The sequence below is a fragment of the Hypanus sabinus genome, chromosome 9 (assembly GCF_030144855.1).
Source record: "Hypanus sabinus isolate sHypSab1 chromosome 9, sHypSab1.hap1, whole genome shotgun sequence".
NCBI lineage: Eukaryota > Metazoa > Chordata > Chondrichthyes > Myliobatiformes > Dasyatidae > Hypanus > Hypanus sabinus.
The window spans coordinates 87758230-87778928 of NC_082714.1; the positions used below are offsets into that span (position 1 = coordinate 87758230).

General features: G+C 48.3%; 1 protein-coding gene across 3 annotated transcripts in view; it reads left to right on the forward strand.

Moving 5' to 3' along the window:
- The window catches only part of scamp3 (secretory carrier membrane protein 3), a 43814-nt gene continuing 23115 nt past the window's right edge, over window positions 1-20699 (forward strand). Inside the window, exons 1-2 of one of the 3 annotated variants that reach the window (XM_059980079.1) lie at window positions 1-232; window positions 20557-20640. In XM_059980079.1, coding sequence (XP_059836062.1) covers window positions 191-232; window positions 20557-20640 — 126 coding nt within the window. In that variant the 5' untranslated portion in view covers window positions 1-190. Of the gene's footprint in view, window positions 233-16265; window positions 16293-19070; window positions 19219-20556; window positions 20641-20699 lie in introns of those variants that run through there. The other 2 variants (XM_059980080.1, XM_059980082.1) reach the window with 2 other exon arrangements.

Sequence of the window (20699 nt, forward strand, 5' to 3'; positions counted from 1 at the left end):
AGCGCGGACAGCGCCAAAGCACCGCAGCGCGTGCGCTGCGCGTGGGCGTGGGGCGCGGGAGGGCGGAGCAAATCGCCGCAGCCCGCTCGCGGCGTGTGGGCGGAGCCAATCAGCGCGCAGCTTCCTCGCGGCCGCGCCAACCGTTCCCGGCGTCGCGGCCTGTCCGCTTTCCCGTCGCCCAGCCGCCGCCATGTCGCGACCGCCGCAATGCGTCGATGACAACCCGTTTGAGGTTGGTGGGGCCGGGGGCCGGGGGCCGGGGGCCTGGAGCTGAGGGGAGGATGGAACGCCGCGGGATGGGAGGGGCCACGCAGCGGGAGCGCCGAGGGTTGGGAGGGGCTTCGGTGAGGGAGCATCGTGCTGCGGAGGGAGCTCCACCCTACGGGGCGTAGCTGCGCCCTGTTATAAGGGAGCACCGCAGGGTGGGGAGGAGCCCAGTTCAGTGCAGCTCAGAGGAGGACCCGAGACCATTTGGCCCACCATTGCAAGCTGCTGCGATTTCCTATCCCTCCCTCCCTCCCTATCTTTGTTGCCCTCTAACCCTGCACCTTATTTTCTCCCCCACCCATCCCCTCGTCACACTTACTTGTACCAAAGGCTGACTAACCAACCCACGCGTCTTTAGGGATGTAGGAGAGTGCCCAGAGGATCACAACCAGGTTCATATTGTGCATCGCTAAATTAGTAGGAAAGTCTAGGACCAGAGTGCGCAGCTTCAGAATACATGAGTGTCCGTTTATAACAGAGATGAAGAGGGTTTAGCCAGAGGGTGGCGAATCTGTGGAATTCATAGCCAGGGACGGCTGTGGAGGCCAAGTCATTGCGTATTTTTAAAGTGGAGGTTGATAGGTTCATGATTAGTCAAGGCATCAAAGATTAATGGGGAGAAGGAGAATGGGGTTGAGAGGGAGAATAGGTTAGTCATATTCGAATGGTGGAGCAGACTTGATGGGCTGAATGGCTAACCTGCTGCTATGCAATATGGCCCACTTGGTCAATAGGTCAATCGTCCATTTATCCTAATTCTAATCAGTTTCCTTAGCTCACTGTGTTCCCATCAACTGTTAGTTGGCCTTGGAAAGGGACAAATGCATGAAAATCCAGGATGATGTGCCCAGCTCATCCTTTCTCACTCTTTAAAAACAACCACAAACTGCTGGAGGAATTTAATAGTCTCTTGTTTCCTTTTCCAAATTTCCCAAAAGTGCTGGTGTTACTGCCCAGAAGAGGGGGCACTAACACTAAGTATTGGGTGGAGTGCAGACTTGGAACAAGCTGGGAATGCAGAGCAACACCCCCCCCCCCCCCTCCGGTCAGGCAGCATCTACGGAGGAGAATAAACAGTCAATGTTTCAGACTGAAACCTTTCTTTAGGACTAGAAAGGAAAAGGGAAGATGCCAGAATGAAAATATGGGGGAAATGGGAAAGAGGACAAGCTGATAAGTGAGGCCAGGTGGGTGGGAAAGGCTGGAGAACAAGGAATCTGATAGAAGAGTGGACCATGAGAGAAGGGGAAGAAGGAGGGGCATCAAGGAGAAGTGAGAGGCAGGTGAGAAGAGGTAAGATGCCAACATTAGGATTAGAAGGTGAAAGACTAAAAAAAAATGCCAGAAGAAGAAATCTGTCTTCATGCTATCCAGGAATCCTGGAATGGCATTCCATCTTTTGGGGTGTAGGAGGCTGAGGAGTGACCTTGCTAAGATCTGTAATATTATGAGGGATGGGTAACTCAACAACCCTGCATTCCTTTGGGATGCAAAACAGAAATATCTGGGAGGAAACCCACACAGTCACAAAGGGAATATGTAAATTCCTCTCACTCTCTCATGCTCCAAGGAATCAAGAGCTAGCCTGGCCAAACTCTCCCCATAATTCAAATCCTTTAGTGCTGGTAACATCCTCAAAGATCTCTTCTGCACTCTTTCCAGTTTAACCTTTTCTGTTACACGGTGACTATACACAGTCTTCCAAGAGAAGCCTCATCAATGACTTATAATGTCTCAACTCCCATACCCAGCACCCTGGCTGATGAAGGCCAGTAGACTACCAGTGTCTACCAGTGATGCTGCTTTCAATGAAATAAGCATCTGTACTCCAAGGTTCCTCTATTCCATTACTCACACTAGTGTCTACTCTTTGTGGTACTTGTTCTGGTTTGACCTCCCAGTATGTATCATTTCATAGCCGCATGTATTGAGCCACTCTGATGGGTTGTTGGTGAGGGAGCACTATGCATTTTGCTCCATTGATTCTGCTGGGTGGATGTAAAAAAAATTCAGGCACTTTATTTAGATTCATACAGCAGGGAAACAGATCCTTTGGCCCAACTGGCCCATGCCGACCAAGGTGCTCGTCCCATTTAGCAGCATAATCTTCTAAACCTTTCCCATCGCAATACCTGTCCAAGTGTCTCTTAAAAGTTGTTTATCAGACGTGGCTCATGGCTTAACCACTTCTTCTGACAGATTCCTTTGTGTAAAAAGAAGAGTTGCCCCTCAGATTCCTATTAAATCATTCCCCTCTCACCTTAAGACAAGATCCCTGGCTCTTCAGCCTAAGAATTTATAAAGGGAAGGTTTCCCTTCCTAATATTTATCTCTGTGTCTCTGATGACAAAGTGCAGATGAGAATCAGGTTTATTATCACTGACATGAAATTGAGTAAATCAGCCATGATGGAATGGTGGAGCAGACTTGACAGGCTGATTGGCATAATCTGCTCCTATGGTCTGGTATGTTGTGGAATTTATTATATTGTGGCAGCTGTATAGTACAATACATAATAAAAAATAAATAAAAAGCTATATATATACACACACGCACAAAATATAAATAATTATTAGTGAGAAGTTAGCGGGTTAGGAAGACTTCAAATACCAACAGAAGACAACTAAAAAGTCATTAAGAAGGTAAAGATAGAATACTAGCTAATAATATTAAAAGAGGATAATAAAAAAATTTTCAGCTACATAAAGTGTAAAAGAGAGGGGAGTGTAGATATTGGACCACTGGAAAATGATGTTGGAGGTGGTGGGGGGGGGAGCAAGGAAATAGCAGACAAACTAAGTATTTTGCATCAGTCTTTGCTGTGGAAGACACTAGCAATATTGTGGAATTTCCAGGTATCAGGGGTCTTGAAGTATGGGAGGTTACCATTACTAGAGAGAAGGTTCTTGGGAAACTGAAAGGTCTAAAGGTGGATAAGTCTCCTGGCCCAGATGGTGTTCATGCCAAGGTTCTGCATGAGGTGGCTGAAGAAATTGCGGAGGCATTAGTAATAATCTTTCAAGAATCACTAGATTCTGGAATGTTTCTGGAAGACTGGAAAATTGCAATTGTCACTCCACTCTTCAAGAAGGGAGAGAGACAGAAGAAAGGAAATTATTGACAAGTTAGTCTATTCTCAGTGGTTGGGAAGTTGTGTCAATTGTTCAGGATGTAGTTTTGGGGTACTTGGAGGCACAAGCCGTAGTCAGCATGGTTTCCTGAAGGAAAATCTTGCCTGTCAAATCTGTTGGAATTCTTTTAACAAAAAGCAAGCAGGATAGACAAAGGACAATCAGTCGATGTTGTGTATTTGGATTTTTAGAAGGGCTGTGACAAGGTGCCACACGTGAGGCTACTTAACAAGCTACAAGCCCATGGTATTACAGAAAAGATTCTATCATGTATAAAGCAGTGGCTGACTGGCAAGAGGCAAAGAGTGGGAATAAAGGGAGCCTTTTTGGGTGTATGGTCATGTGCTTTGGTAAGGTAAATGAAAAGGTTGACTATTTTCTAAATGGAGGCACAAAGGGACTTTTGAGTCCTTGGGCAGTATTCCCTAAAGGTTAATTTGCAGGTTGAGTCTGTGGTGATGAAGACAAATGTTAGCATTCATTTCAAGGGGACTTGAGTATAAAAGCAAGGATGTATTGCTGAGGTTTTAAGGCCACTGATGAGTACTGCGAACAAGTTTGGACCCCTTAGACCCTCCAGCGCTGAAACTGGAGAGAGTTCAAAGGAGTCAAAAATGATTCCAGGTTTGACCAGCTTGTCATATGAAGAGCTTTTGATGGATTTGGGCCTGTACTCACTGGATGCTGGAAGAATCTAAGACCAGAGGACACAACCTCAGAATAAAGGGCGTCCTTTAGAATGGAGATGAGGAGGAATTTCTTTAGCCAGAGTGTGGTGAATCTGTGGAATTCTTTGCCACAGGCAGCTGTGGATGCCAAGTCTGTATGTATATTTAAGGTAAGGTTAATAGATTCTTGATTGGTCAGGAGGGATACAGGGAGAAAGCAGGAGATTGGGGCTGAGAGGAAATATGAAAACCATGATGAAATGGTGGAGCAGACTTGATGGGTCAAATGGCCTAATTCTGCTCCTGTATCTTATGGTGTTATGGTCCAAGGAGAGCAAAGGAGTGAAGTAATGTTCGTTGGTTCATAGACGGTAAAGTAATCTGGTGGTGGAGGGGAAGAAACTGCTTTTAAGGTGTTGAGTGTGTGTCTTCAAGCTCCTGTAGCTCCTCCCTGATGCTACTAATAGAATACAACAAGTACATTTAGGATGGGAAACAGCTTCCTCCTCAGGTCATGAGACTACTAACTCCCTGCCACAACCCAGGTCTCAACACAAATGAAGCACTAATAGCATTATGTTCTTTACATTTTCTCTTGTATTATAAATGCACCGTTATCTGTTTGTGGTAATATTACTTTATGTGGTTGTATGTGAGTTATATTCTGCACCTTGATCCAGAGGAATGCTGTTTCATTTGGCTGTATGGTTGAATGATAGTAAATTGAATTTGAACTTGAATTGGGCATGTCCTGGACATTGAAAATCCTTAATGATGGATGGCACCTTCTCGAGGTACTGCCTCCCCAAGATGTTCTCGGTGGTGTGGAAGGTTGTGCCTAGGATGCAGCTGACTGAGTCTACAAGCCTCTTGCAATCCAAATCCTAACCTTAATTGCATTTTAGTCTGCATTCTAGACAGCGATGTAACCAGTCAAAATGCCGTCCATCATACATCCGTAGAAATGTGCTGAAGTTTACGGTGACATTGCAAATCTCCTGAAATTCCTAATCGAGTACAGCTGCTGACATGCTCACTTTTTCCACCACCAATCCTTCAATTAGGACTGGTGTGTGATCTCCCGAGTCCCCTTCCTGAAGTCCACAATCAATTCCTTGGCCTTACTGATGCTGAGTGTGAGGTTGATATCTGCTGAGTTCCTCCAGCACCTTGTGGGTGTTGCTCAATGTTACAGGCATCTGCGTAATATCTTGTGTCTAACACAAAACAGAGTGGCAGAAGTTAAAACATGTTAATCAGCCACTAAGTTATCCTTAGTGTGTAGATGAGGGGTAGAATCTGGGTAGAATCTGAACATGTAAACAGGAAAAATTTAGCAGGGAAGGGGATTGTTCTGATGGGCCGAAATGAATGCCTCCTACGAACAAGGATATGTGTTATCGTAAAAGCAATTATGGACTGAAATAAAACACTTGTGTGAAAAACATCCTGTCCTATGAAACCAATTACCATGTTGTTCAACAGTTTCTAGTTTACACCACAAGACTGCTCTCTGAGTCATCTCTGAACAGTCATCATGAACAGGAACCCTAAGTGATTCTTCCTTAAGCTCTGGGGTCACTGAGCAGTGATGGGGAGCAGGAATTCTGGCTGATTTCTGCACCCCCCCTTCCTCTAACCCTGGTGTCACTGGGCAGTAATGGAGAACAGGAAACCTGGCTGACTGCCTTCTCCCTCTAACCCTGGAGTCACTAGGCAGCCAGGGGGAACAGGAACCCCAGCTGATGCCCCTTCTTTTCCTCTAACCCCAGGGTTACCTGGTAGTAATGGGGAACAGGAACTCTGGCTGATTCCTCCTCGCTCTCTCTCTAGCCCGGGGAAGGGGTGTCTACTGGGCAGTGATGGGGACCACGAAACCTGGTTGATTCCCCTCTCTCCCTCTAACCTCAGAACAGTGATGGGAACAGAAGCCCTAGCTAATCCCCCCCCCCCCCCAGCTCTAACCCCAGGGTCACTGGGCAGTAATGGGGAACAGGAGCCTTGGCTAATTCCCCCCACCCCGGCTCTAACCCCAGGGTCACTGGGCAGTAATGGGGAACAGGAGCCTTGGCTAATTTCCCCCCCCCCCCCTCCGGCTCTAACCCCAGAGTCACTGGGCAATGATGGGGTCCACGAAACCTGGTTGATTCCCCTCTCTCCCTCTAACCTCAGAACAGTGATGGGAACAGAAGCCCTAGCTAATCCCCCCCCCACCCGGCTCTAACCCCAGAGTCACTGGGCAGTAATGGCAGTAATGGGGAACAGAAACACTCTCTCCTCAGATGTTGTGGCCTACTGCTGCCCCAGAGGAATGGTTGTTTGCTGCTCAGTAAAGTAGTTTCTTTTCTAAAAAGTCCATCTGAAGCTGGGAAAATGAGAAAGCTGCTTTAGTTAGGAAGTTGATCATGTGCTATAAGATCTGTAATAACTATTGACTCACTCTGCACTTGTAGACAAGTCAAGGTCAAGTCAAGTCAATTTTATTGTCATTTCAACCATAACTGCTGGTACAGTACATAGTGAAAATGAGACAATGTTTTCCAGGACCATGGTGTTACATGACACAGTACAAAAACTAGACTGAACTACGTAAGAAAAAACACAGAAAAAAACTACACTAGACTACAGACCTACCCCGGACTGCTTAAAGTGCACAAAACAGTGCAGGCATCACAATAAATAATAAACAGGACAATAGGGCAGTAAGGTGTCAGTCCAGACTCTGGGTATTGAGGAGTCTGATAGCTTGGGTGAAGAAACTGTTACATAGTCTGGTTGTGAGAGCCCGAATGCTTTGGTGCCTTTTCCCAGACGGCAGGAGAAGAGATTGTATGACGGGTGGGTGGGGTCCTTCATAATGCTGTTTCCTTTGCGGATGCAGTGTGTAGTATAAATGTCTATGATGGCGGGAAGAGAGACCACAATGATCTCAGCTGACCTCACTATCCGCTGCAGTGTCTTGCAATCCGAGGTGGTACAATTTCCAAACCAGGCAGTGATGCAGCTGCTCAGGATGCTCTCAATACAACCCCTGTAGAATGTGATGAGGATGGAGGGTGGGAGATAGACTCTCCTCAGCCTTCGTTAAAAGTAGAGATGCTGCTGGGCTTTCTTGGCTACGGAGCTGGTGTTGAGGGACCAGGTGAGATTCTCCGCCAGGTGAACACCAAGAAATTTGGTGGTCTTAACGATCTCTACTGAGGTGCTGTCGATGTTCAGCGGGGAGTGGTTGCTCTGTGCCCTCCTGAAGTCAACAACCATCTCTTTTGTTTTGATCACATTCAGAGACAGGTTGTTGGCTCTGCACCAGTCCGTTAGCTGCTGCACCTCCTCTCTGTAAGCTGACTTGTTGTTCTTGCTGATGAGACCCAACACGGTCGTGTCATCGGCAAACTTGATGATATGGTTCGAGCTGTGTGTTGTAGCACGGTCGTGGGTCGATAAGAGTGAACAGCAGTAGACTGAGCACACAGCCCTGGGGGACCCCTGTGCTCAGTGTGATGGTGTTGGAGATGCTGCTCCCGATCCAGACTGACCAAGGTCTCCCAGTCAGGAAGTCTGGGATCCAGTTGCAGAGGGAGGTGTTCGGGCCCAGTAGGCTCAGCTTTCCAATCTTTCTGAGGGATGATTGTGTTGAATCATCCCCATGTTAACTCTTCTGGGATTTCTGAAGCTATCTGGTGCGGGCCCCATCACTGAAGCAGTGAGGTCAAACAACAGCTTGGGGTGTTGGCAAAGCAAACTAGTGTAACTAATCCACTGCCTATCTTTCGATATACTGCATAGCTGAACCCTTTGCCTCAATGTTACACTCTTCTTAGGAAGTCCCTCCAGATTGAGGTTGACTTGCTTTTGATGCAGTTTTGGGTTACTTGGAGTATTGTGAGCAGCTTTGGGCCCCTTATCCAAGTAAAAATGTGCTGGCTTTGGAGACAACCCTTTCATTTCCAGGATAACATATGAGGAGCATTTATTGGAATTTAGAAGAATGAGGGGAGATCTCACTGAAACCTATCAAATATTGAAATGCCTAGATAGAGCAGACATGGAAAGGATGTTTCCAGTAGTTGGGAAGTCTAGGATCAGAGGGCACAACCTCTGAATACAAAGGCATCCTTTAGAACAGAGATGAGGAGGAATTTTGTGGTGAACCTGTGGAATTCATTGCCATAGATGGCCGAGGAGGCCAAGTCATTCGGTATATTTAAAGCAGAGGTTGATAGGTTTTTGTTTAGTTGGGGGGGGCAAAGGTTATGAGAACACAGGAGAATAGTGTTGAGAGGGAAAATAATTCAGCCATGATGGGATGGTGGAGCAGAGTTCGTAGGCCAAATTACCCAATTCTGCTCCCATGTCTTATGGTTCTGAGGTCAATTTGAGACTTATGGACTCCTCCACAGATGAGACAAGGGGGTGCATGATGGAGCGGGCAGTTGGGTAGTTTGGAAGGTGTTTCTGATCCAGGATCTCCAGATCCCAGTGTCACCCAATGTTAACTCAAGTATTCTTCCCCTGCCTTGAGTTTAGCTGGGCCAGGGATTCCCAGGAGCTGGTGGGAAAGCTGCATTTTCATTTCTAATGAGGCTGTGTTTTTTTTCAAAGTAGTGTCCAAAGCACAAATAAGACCATAAGAGAGCGTGGTGGGTGTCTGAGTGGTGGTGGAAGCAGATACTATACACCCTAGCCTCATTATATGTGGGGGATATGTTCCTTGTACTGAAATCGCATAATGTGAATAATGATTTAAATGGAGAAAATAGGGATCTGTTCCAGAGGGCTTCCTAAATATGTTTTATCTGTAATTTATTCACATTTTCATACCAATATGACACAAAAGCAGTACTACAAAGCAACATTCGTATTACATTTAATCAATTTAATGTAATATTCAATGTAATAAATCATAGAAAGTTAACATACTAGAGTGTACAGTATTCACCAATGGTAGCAGGTGTGTTCGCTCCGGGAGATGAGTGGTTGTTGTGGTGTCGGGCAGCTTTACATGGATAAGGTGGATGGTTGGATCATCAAGATCATATCAAACACAGCAAAGGGTGAAGGAAGACTCACAGAACTCTCAGTACTGCCGGCAGCAGGAGATGACACCGGTTTGAAGAAAGTGGTGAGGGTTGTTTGCTTGGCAGCATTTTGTTTTTCAGCATAAATTTGCTTGTAGGGAAGAAGGGGTGATGGCAGGGAACAACTGAAATGCTGACTCCATTCTAAACTTGGGTCCATGTCCACCGCCATTTGTGCCAAGTGTTCCGACTTCCAACATTCCCTCGCCGTTGGTAAATTCCCGGGATTTTCAAAATTGTCTTTTGCATGCAGCATTTGAGAGATAGTTTGCTGTAAGAAAAATATGCCTTGAATGTGGATCACAACTTAGTCGAGTGGTTGAATCAGCGATGTTGTGTTAGGCAGCAGGAAACGCACTTATATTACGGTGAAAGCTGTCAAATGTTTAGGATGGGCTGCGCATTGTCAAGCAACAAAGGAACTTTAAAGACAAGATTCTGTTCCTGGCAGTAGTGTCCCAGAGCTTTGTTACCTTTGCTTGAATCCGCTCTTGTTTATAATTTCCAGTTTTTTAGGAAGTATACTTGAGTATTTCAAGCACAAAATCACTGCACTGTAGGTAAAACCAACATAAGTTTAAGTGCGCAAGATTGCACATCCACACCTTGCCAAAGCCAATGTGAGACTGGCGGGAGTGAGACTGAGGCATGCGCACGTGACTTGTATTGGCAGGAAAGCGGGGCTCCTCGCATAACTGAGTTTTGGACGCATATAAGGAGGTGTTGGTAGAAATAGGTTCCTCGCATGACTGTGAATCCACATGGTCTGTCGCCGCATATAACGAGGATAGGGCATACTGGTGTTTAAGAGGTTGGTAAGCAGAATATGAAGATGCAGGAAATGGATGGAGTGGATCATGTGCAGGCAGAAGGGATTAGTTTAATTTGGCATCATGTTCAGCATAGACATTATGGACTGAAGGGTCTGTTCTTGCGCTCTGCTATTCTGTAGTCTGTCGATAAATATTCTCTCTCATATTCACACTTTTTACAATATCTTCAAGTTAGGCATTTATTACAAAATATTTAAGTAATTTTCCTTACGTATTGGAGGCTGACTTGTTAGATACTATTATGAATATGAACCCCTAGATGAAAGGTTCTATTGGAAGAATTTATAATTTATTATTACAATGGGATAAGTGTCCTTTACTTAAGATTAAACAGGACTGGGAGAAGGAACTCAATTTGACTTTTATATGGGAGGATTGGATGCGGATTCTGAAGCTGGTTAACTCTTCTTCAATCTGTGCTAGTCATTCACTGATGCAATTTAAAATTGTACATCGTTACCATTTGACGAAAGAGAGACTTTCTAAAATATTTCCCAATGTTAACAAGTATTGTGATAGATGTAAAACTGAGATAGCTACACTGACACGTATGTTCTGGTCATGTTCTATATTAAAACAGTTTTGGAAGGCAGTCTTCTCGACAATTTCTAAAGTGCTCAGAATCAACTTACAACCTAATAAATTGACTGTGCTTTTTGGAATAATTCCTCAAAATATCCATGGTATCTCTGTGTCTGACCAACATGTTATTACATTTGTTACATTGATAGCTAGGAGGGCCATCTTGTTGAAATGGAAGGAAATATCAGCTTCTACTTTGTCACAATGGTTCTCTCAAGTGATGCTGTGTCTTGGCTTGAAGAAAATTAGAAGTCGAACCTTTGAACCTTTATTTGATTTTGAGAAGAAATGGGGCTCATTTGCTCGTTATTATCATTTCAGTTAACTGATAGATTTCCTCCATGATCTAAGTGTAAATTTTTTTTGATATTGTGGTGACCCACTTCCTAGCGCACTTGAACCGGCTCACAAATAGCCAGCTTGCCAGCACAAAGGCCAGTCCCAAAAGGGCACCAGGTCTGCTTCACCAACAAAGGGAAAAGCCTGCAGGGGATTGTGAGAACGTGCCCCTACAGCATCCGTGCCCGGGGAGGGCGGGATCAGGGAGGTTTTAAAGCAGGGCTGTGAAGTTCGAATAAAATCTTCTTTAACTGCAGTTTACCGACTCCATGTCGTTATTTTAGCACTGCGTGTAGCACACCGCTACAATTGGTGACCCTGATGGTCCAAATGATTTTTGGACCGGAGATGACCGACGTCGCATCTGTTCATGCGGTTTCGTTGAAACTGCCAAGCTTCTGGACGCTGCGACCTCACCTATGGTTCCAGCAAGCAGAAGCCCAATTCCACGTTTGGCAGATAACCTCAGAGGACTCATGTTACTACTACATGGTGAGCTCCCTCAACCAGGACTCAGCGGCCCAGGTTGAGGAGTTCGTACAGTTTCCCCCAGCGGACGGCAAGTTCACGGAATTCAAAGCCCTGCTTATAAGGACTTTCGGACTCTTACGGCACGAGCGGGCTGCCAGTTTACTGCACCTGGATGGTTTGGGAGACAGACCTCCATCGGCTTTAATGAATGAGATGTTGTCTCTGGCCGGCGGACACAAACCCTGCCTCATGTTTGAGCAGGCATTCCTGGAGCAGATGCCCGAGGACATACGCCTGCTGCTGTCCGACATGGATTTCAGCGACCCCTGGAAGGTGGCAGCCCGGGCGGACTTGCTGTGGAATGCCAAGAAGGTGAGTGGGGCTTCCGTCGCACAGATCACCAGGCCACGCTCCCAGCAGCAAACCAGTCCAGGCCCGGCCACAGAGCCCGCTAACCCCAGAGGCAGGGGTGAGGAGCCCAACGAACAATGGTGCTTCTACCACCAGCGGTGGGGTGCAGAAGCCCGCCGCTGTAGCCCGCCCTGCAGGTTTCCGGGAAATGCCAGGGCCAGCCGCCGCTGATGGCTACAGCTGCTGGCCATCGTGATAGTCTCCTGTATGTGTGGGACAAGAGGTCGGGACGCCGTTTTTTGGTCGACACTGGTGCTGAGATCAGCGTCTTACCTCTGACGAGTTACGACACCCACAACCGGGTACCAGGTCCCCCCCCGAGGGCCGTTTACGGCAGCACGGTAAGGACCTATGGCGTACCCGTAAGTGCCCGTACCCGTAAGCTCGGCGGCTTCCCCCAGATAAGCTCCGACTGGCGAAGGAGGAGTTCAAGAGGATGGAGGAATTGGGGATCATCCTGCGGTCCGACAGCCCATTGGCCTCCTCCCTGCACATGTTGCCCAAAGCGACAGGGGGCTGGAGACCATGCGGCGACTACCGCAGACTGAACGAGGCTACCACACCGGACCGCTACCCTGAGCCGCACATTCAGGACTTTGCAGCAAACCTGCATGGCGCACGGATCTTCTCCAAGGTAGACCTCGTCCGGGGATACCATCAAATCCCGATGCATCCGGACGACGTCCCCAAAACGGCTCTCATCACTCCGTTCGGCCTTTTTGAGTTCCTCCGCATGCCGTTCAGCCTGAAGAATGCCGCACAGACGTTCCAGCGGTTAATGGACGCGGTGAGACGCGACCTGGACTTTGCATTCATCTATTTGGATGACATCCTCATAGCCAGCAGCAGTCGTCAGGAGCATCTGTCCCACCTCCCATCTGTCAACTCTACGCCCGACTGATTGAGTACGGTCTAACAATCAACCCGGCCAAATGTCAGTTCGGGCTCGACATCATCGACTTCCTGGGCCACAGGATTACTAAAACCCCTCTGCCCGCTAAGGTAGACGCGGTCCGCCATTTACTCCGACCCACCACAATCAAAGGCCTTCAGGAATTCGTAGGTATGGTCAATTTCTACCACCGCTTCCTCCCTTCAGCTGCCCGAATCATGCGCCCCCTGTTCGCCCTGCTGTCGGGTCCAGCTCCAGGACCTCCCCTTAGGCCCAGGTGAGAGGACCCTACTCTGTGACGTCGCCACCGGCCAGCACCGTCCCGTCGTCCCGGCACCTTGGCGGCGACACGTTTTCGACTCCATTCATAACTTAGTGCACCCCTCCATCCGGACAATCGTCCGGATGGTCTCCAGCAGGTTCGTTTGGCACGGACTCCGCAAGCAGGTCAGTGAATGGGCCAGAACGTGCATGCACTGCCAGACGGCCAAGGTGCAGCGGCACACCAAAGCTCTGCCACAGCAGTTCCACCCCACCCACCGGCGTTTTGACCACATTCATGTGGATATAGTGGGCCCCCTGCCAGTGTTGCGCAGAGCGCGGCACCTCCTGACTATTGTGGACCGGTTCACAAGATGGCCAGAGGCGATCCCGCTCACCGACACCACCTCCGAATTTTGCGCCCAGGCACTGATCGCCACCTGGGTGTCCCGCTTTGGTGTACCGGCCCACATTACCTCCGACAGAGGCGCCCAGTTCACCTCCAGCCTGTGGTCAGCTATGGCCAGCCTTTTTGAGATACAGCTGCATCACACCACTGCCTACCACCCACAGTCGAACGGCCTGGTGGAGCGTTTCCACCGTCACCTAAAGTCAGCTCTCATGGCCCGCCTGAGAGGAGCTAACTGGGCGGACGAGCTTCCCTGGGTCCTACTTGGCATCCGCACGGCGCCCAAAGACGATCTGCATGCCTCGTCAGCTGAGTTGGTGTACGGCGCACCCCTGGTCATCCCCGGGGAGTTCATTCCAGCCCCAAGGGGGCAAGAGGAAGAACCTGCAGCAGTCCTGGGCAGACTACACAAGAGGTTCGGTGACCTGGCCCCCATACCCACTTCGCAGCATGGGCAGAACCAGACCTGCGTACCCCAAGACCTGCAGAACTGTAAGTTTGTGTTTGTACGAAGGGGCGGGCATTGGCCACCGCCGCAATGGCCCTATGAGGGGCAATTTACGGTGCTCAGGAACAAGGGGTCCATGTTCGTGCTGGACGTTGGGGGAAGAGAGGAGGTTTTCACGGTGGACCGATTCAAACCGGCCCATGTGGACTTGGCACAACTGGTCGAGTTTCCGGCACCGCGACGCAGAGGCTGACCTCCCAAACAGGGTCCGGCCCAGACTGTGAACATTGGGGAGTGTATTGCCGGTTCTGGTGGGGGGGTTATGTGGCGACTCACTTCCTAGCGCACTTGAACCGGCTTACAAATAGCCAGCGCGCCGGCACAAAGGCCAGTCCCAAAAGGGTGCCAGGTCTGCTTCACCAACAAAGGGAAAAGCCTGCGGGGGATTGTGAGTACGTGCCCCTACAGCATCTGCGCCCGGGGAGGGCGGGATCAGGGAGGCTTTAAAGCAGGGCTGTGAAGTTGGAATAAAGTCTTCTTTAACTGCAGTTTACCGACTCCATGTCGTTATTTTAGCGCTGCGTGTAGCACACCGCTACAATATATCTTTTTTTCTTGTTGGCAGTTTGATGTTTATTTTTAGAAGCTTTCTGTATGACGCATGGCTCTGGGGTTGTACCCCCAATGAGCTTCTTTTTTTTTCTCACTTTTCTTGTTTAGTAGGGTTTTTTTCATTCACAAAAATTTTCAATCTTTAAGATAATTTTTTTTGAGGCATTGTAAGTGTTGTTACTTCAAGGTACCTGTGTTATTTTTGAATAATAATAATAAAAAGATTTAAAAAGAAAAAAAATATGCCTTGAATGTGGATCACACCTTGGTCGAGTGGTTGAATCAGCGATGTTGTGTTAGGTGGCAGGAAACGCAGTTATATTACGATGAAAGCTGTCAAATGTTTAGGATGGGCTGCACATTGTCAAGCAACAAAGGAACTTTAAAGGCAAGATTCTGTTCCTGGCAGTAGTGTCCCAGAGCTTTGTTACCTTTAACTGAATCCGCTCTGTTTATAATTTCCAACTTTTTTCCAAGTGTTAAAGAGGTTCTCTGCCGATTGGCTGACGGCCCAAGACATGACATCGGATGCTTAGAAGGCATAGTTAAGTATTTCAAGCACAAAATCACTGCACTGTAGGTAAAACCAACATAAGTTTAAGTGCGCAAGATTGCACATCCACACCTTGCCAAAGCCAATGTGAGACTGGCGGGAGTGAGACTGAGGCATGCGCACGTGACTTGTATTGGCGGGAAAGCGGGGCTCCTCGCATAACTGAGTTTTGGACGCATATAAGGAGGTGTTGGTAGAAATAGGTTCCTCGCATGACTGTGAATCCACATGGTCTGTAGATGCATATAACAAGGATAGGGCTGTTGCACCATCAATAACTCTGAGACGTGAGGTGAGATATAGGCTTTAATTGACTGGAAGAAAGAGCAAGCAGCAATTGACCACCACACTACATCCTGGAGACTGAGAGCAGGGCTCAGGCTCCAATCGCCTTTATACCGGGGTCCGTGGGAGGAGCCACAGGAGCAGTCAGTGGGGGGGGGGGGGGGGCGTGTCCAGACAGGTATATGTAGTTCACCACAAGGGCGTACTGGTGTTTAAGAGGTTGTTAAGCAGAAGATGAAGATGCAGGAAATGGATGAAGTGGATCATGTGCAGGCAGAAGGGATTAGTTTAATTTGGCATCCTGTTCAGCATAGACATTACCGACTGAAGGGTCTGTTCTTGCGCTCTGCTATTCTGCAGTCTGTGCAGTAAGGAATTCCTTTTTGTGCTATTCCTGCATTCTCTCAATTTACCCTTTCTTTCTCATCAGCTGTTCAGACACACCCTTGCCGTCTGTTCTGGTGTTTACAGAGCTTTACTAGGTGGTATTGGTTTACTGTTGTCACGTGTACCAAGATACAGTGAAAAGCTTGTCTTGCTGATCAAAGCATTACACAGAGCATTGTGGTAAAGCAACAAATGCAGATAAAGTGTAATCGCTACTGAAAAATTGCAATAAAGTTCAAGGAGGTAGATTGTAATGCCAAGTCCATCTTATTATACAATAAATCCATTCAAGTGTCTGATAATATTGGGATAGAAACTGTCCTTGAGCAAAATTCAGAATGCTGGAGGAACTCAGCAAGTCAGGCAGCATTTATGGAGAGGTTTGAACTGTTGGTGATTCAGACGAAAATACTTCATCAGGACTGGAAAGGAAAGGAGCAGTAGCCATAATAGGAAGGTGGGGGAAGTGGGAGCACAAACTGGCAGATTAAGTCCAGGTGAAGGTGAAGGTGAGTGGGTGGGGGAAGGAAATGAAGTGAGAAGCTGGGATGTAATAGGTGAAAGAGGTAAAAGGCTGAAGAAGAAGGAATCTGATTGGAGAGGAGAGTGGACCATGGGAGAAATTGAAGGAGGAGGAGGGACAGCAGAAGGAGGTGATAAGACAGGTGAGGAGAAGAGAAGGGGGTGAGAGGGGAACCAGAATGGAGAATTGAAAAAGAGAGAAGAGGAAGAAGAAGAAATTACCAGACACTGGAGAAATCAACGTACATACCATCAGGTTGTAGGATACCCAAAAAGAGTATGAAGTGTTGTTCCCCCAACCTGACAGAATAGTGGTACAGGCTTTCAGGTTTTTTTACTCTGCTGAGTTGGAGAGAGGAAAAGAGGGAATACCCAGAGTGGGTGAGGTCTTTGATTATGCTGGCTGCTGAATGAGGCAGTGGGAAGCATAGACAGAGTCGACTCTACAGACTGGTCTCTGCATGGGAGTCCACCCACTTTTCTCCCAGCATTCATGCTGTACTCCAGCCTCACGTTCCTGATCTGGAGCTGGTTGGTCAGTGCAACTGAAGTGGTCACTCACAGCTCTAGACCAGCAAGGCTTCCACCCAAGCCAACTACTGGATTTCCCAGGAGAAAGAGCAGATGATTTCCGCAGGCTCTTTGTAGGCCTTCGTGGCACAGAAAAGCTGCAGAGTGTCCTGGGGGAGATGGTAACTCCCAGGGTCAGACACCCTGTTCCAGCTGTAAGGTTGGAGTTCAATTCCTGTCGCTGTCTGTAAAGGAGTTTGTGTGTTCTGACCAAGACACTGCAGGTTTCCTCCTGGGTTTCAAAGGGTTAAGGTTAACGAGCTAAGGGTATGTTAATGTTGGCACCAGAAGCATGGTTGTCCCCAACATGTTCTCGACACAAATGCTGTTTGTTTCTGAATCAGAATCAGGTTTATTATCACCGGCTGTTAATGTATATTAACAAATTCATGAATATTTGTTATTAATGTATATCTGTTGATGTATATGTGACAAATAAAGCTTATTTTTACTTTTTGTTCATCAGGATGCCAGTATTTTCATTAACAGGAGTTTTTGTAGATACTGGATATCTTGAGCAACACATGCAAAATGCAGGAGAAACTCAGAGTTCAGGCAGTATATATGGAGGGAGTAAACAGTTGACATTTCAGGTCAAGACCCATCATCAGTCTTGCCTGATTTCTGCTGAGTTCCTCCAGAATTTTGTGTGTGTTGCTCGTGTTTGAATTGGGCATTTGAATTTAAGTTTCTACTTAGTAAATTGAGAATAATGTAAATATTGCAAATATGTAAATACACCTCCCTAAAACCTGTTGACCAGTACGACAGGTGTATCTGTGGTTCAGGAACTCAAATTTCTATGGCACTGAGTCTGTGTTTCACCCAGAATGTGACAGGTCGCATCTCTTCGCTGAGCCCCTGAAGGGGCTTCTCAGTTCTGGCTACACTTCAGGCCCCAGGTAACTGTTGTTGGAGAGAGGAGTGGAGTGTGTCTTTTGGGGTGGGGTTAGGTGCTTCTCCCATCGGTCTGCTCCCGAGCCTGACCAAAGGATTCTGTCTGAGCCCACTGCTTGCCCCTCTTCTGGAGTACTTCCATGTCTGGTGTTGCCTTCTGAGGGCCTTCCAGTCTAGATGTGATGTTTCAATTTGAATGTACTTTAAACTGAAAAAACATTAAAACACACTCAAATTGGGGGCCTGCAGATAAATAAAAAATAAAAGGGTCAGACACAGTGTGAAGCTCCCTCTAAGCTGTCCCATCACACACTCCTGGGGTCAGGCACAGAGTAAAACTCTCTCTACACTGTCCCAACACACACCTGGGGTCAGACACAGAGTGAAACTCCCTCCACAACATCCCATCACATACTCCCGGAGTCAGACACAGAGTGAAACTCTCACTACACCATCCCATCACACACTCCCGGGGTCAGACACAGAGTGAAGCTCCCTCTACACCATCCCATCACACACTCCCGGGTCAGACACAGAGTGAAGCTCCCTCCACACTGTCCCATCACACACTCCCACGGTCAGACAGAGTGAAACTCCCTCCACACTGTCCCATCACACACTCCCAGGGTCAGACACAGAGTGAAACTTCCTCCACACCGTCCCATCACTCACTCCCGGGGTCAGTCGCAGAGTGAAGCTCCCTCCACACCGTCCCATCACTCACTCCCGGGGTCAGACACAGAGTGAAACTCCCTCCACACCGTCCCATCACTCACTCCAGGGGTCAGACGCAGAGTGAAGCTCCCTCCACACCGTCCCATCACTCACTCCCGGGGTCAGACACAGAGTGAAACTCCCTCCACATCGTCCCATCACACACTCCTGGGGTCAGACACAGAGTGAAACTCCCTCTACACTGTCCCATCACACACTCCCGGGGTCAGACACAGAGTGAAACTCCCTCTACACCGTCACATCACACACTCCCGGGGTCAGACACAGAGTGAAGCTCCCTCTACACCGTCCCATCACTCACTCCAGGGGTCAGACGCAGAGTGAAGCTCCCTCCACACCGTCCCATCACACACTCCTGGGGTCAGACACAGAGTGAAACTCCCTCCGCATCGTCCCATCACACACTTCTAGACAGGGATGAGACTGATAGTGCCTATAAAACTGTCTTCTTGGAGGTATGCTGTTTGGAGAGATCTTGTCTCGCCTGGTCAAGTGATGTTCTCTGTGCATCTCGTACTTATGAGATGGGTTGAAAGGGTAAGGGTGTGGTGGTGTTCCTTCTGCCAACTGATTGGGCCATTTGTCAAAGGAAGGAAGACAGTTTCTTGACCTCTGGTGACTTCTGTTTCTTACTCATTCAGGGAACTGCAACTCTTGTAGGTGGGGCCCTAGCAGTTGTGACTGCCTTGTGAGGGCTTGGGATTTGGCTGAATTGCCAACTGCTTTGTCATGTGCTACCTGTTGTGATACACCAGGGCACAGCAGCTGTAAGTGGGCATCAAGTAAAAGGTCCATGCCAATCAGCACATGGTGACGGATGGGAAAGAAAACAAGTATGAATAGACAATCCCAGGGCAGAGTGGTACAGTGAGTAGAGCTGTTTCCTCATAGTTCCAGTGATCTGTGTTTGATTCTGAACTCTGCCGTGTGTGTGTGTGTGAGAGCAAGCGAGGTGGTGGTGGTGTTGGAGGAGGTGAAGGTTGTTCTATTTCCCTGTGAATATGTGGGTTTCCCCTGGATGCTCCAATTTCCTCACACTGACCCTGGAAGTGTGTGCTGGGACAGTGTAGAGGGAGCTTCACTCTGTGTCTGACCCCGGGAGTGTGTGATGGGATGGTGTGGAGGGAGCTTCACTCTGTGTCTGACCCCGGGAGTGTGTGATGGGACAGTGTGGAGGGAGCTTCACTCTGTGTCTGACCCCGGGAGTGTGTGATGGGACGGTGTGGAGGGAGCTTCACTCTGTGTCTGACCCCGGGAGTGTGTGATGGGACAGTGTAGAGGGAGCTTCACTCTGTGTCTGACCCCGGGAGAGTGTGATGGGACAGTGTAGAGGGAGCTTCACTCTGTGTCTGACCCCGGGAGTGTGTGATGGGACGGTGTGAAGGGAGCTTCACTCTGTGTCTGACACCGGGAGTGTGTGATGGGATGACGGTGTAGAGGGAGTTTCACTCTGTGTCTGACCCCAGGAGTGTGTGATGGGACGGTGTGGAGGGAGTTTCACTCTGTGTCTGAACCCGGGAGTGTGTGATGGGATGGTGTGGAGGGAGTTGCACTCTGTGTCTGACCCCAGGAGTGTGTGATGGGACGGTGTGGAGGGAGTTACACTCTGTGTCTGACCCTGGGGGAGTGTAGAGATACAGCACAGTAACAGGCCCTTCTGGCCCAATGAGCCTACACTGCCTAATTACACCCAGGCATCCAATTAACCTATATATCTTTACAATACAGGTGAAAGCTGGAGCACCCAGAGGAAGCCCACCTGGTCATGGGGAAAACATGCAAACTCCTTATAGACAGTCGTGGGAATTAAACCTAGGTCATTGATACAGGGGTTCACTGGTTTAGTTATCTTCTTGTAAGTGTCCCCCTCCACCCTTGCCCCTCCCCCCAGTGTGTGGTGGAATAGAAATTGGGGGTACAAAATGGAATCAGTGTAAATGGGTGGTCAGTGGTCAGTATGGACTAATTGACTGCTGTATCCCTCTGTGGATGAGATGCCAGAGTCTACTCTCGGGTAGAACAGTCAGATGAAGTGATAGAAACAGGGCTTGCATTGTTATACCGGCGCCACCGTCTCCCCCCCCCCCCCCACCTCCCCCCAACCCCTCCACTGACTTATCTGTGATGGGAAGAGGCTGTAAGACAGCAGGAAATGTCTGTTAGTACATCATCAGTTGATTGTTGCATTTCACTGTTTTCTTGCAGGACCCGGCAGTGATCGAACACATGGCAGAGCACCAGCAGCCTGACCTGGGCCAGTTGTACAACCCCTTTGAGACAACCAGAGGGGTGAGTACGGCACAGAGCTGCCTTTCTATCCAGCTATCGACCACCAATGAGGAAGGCCA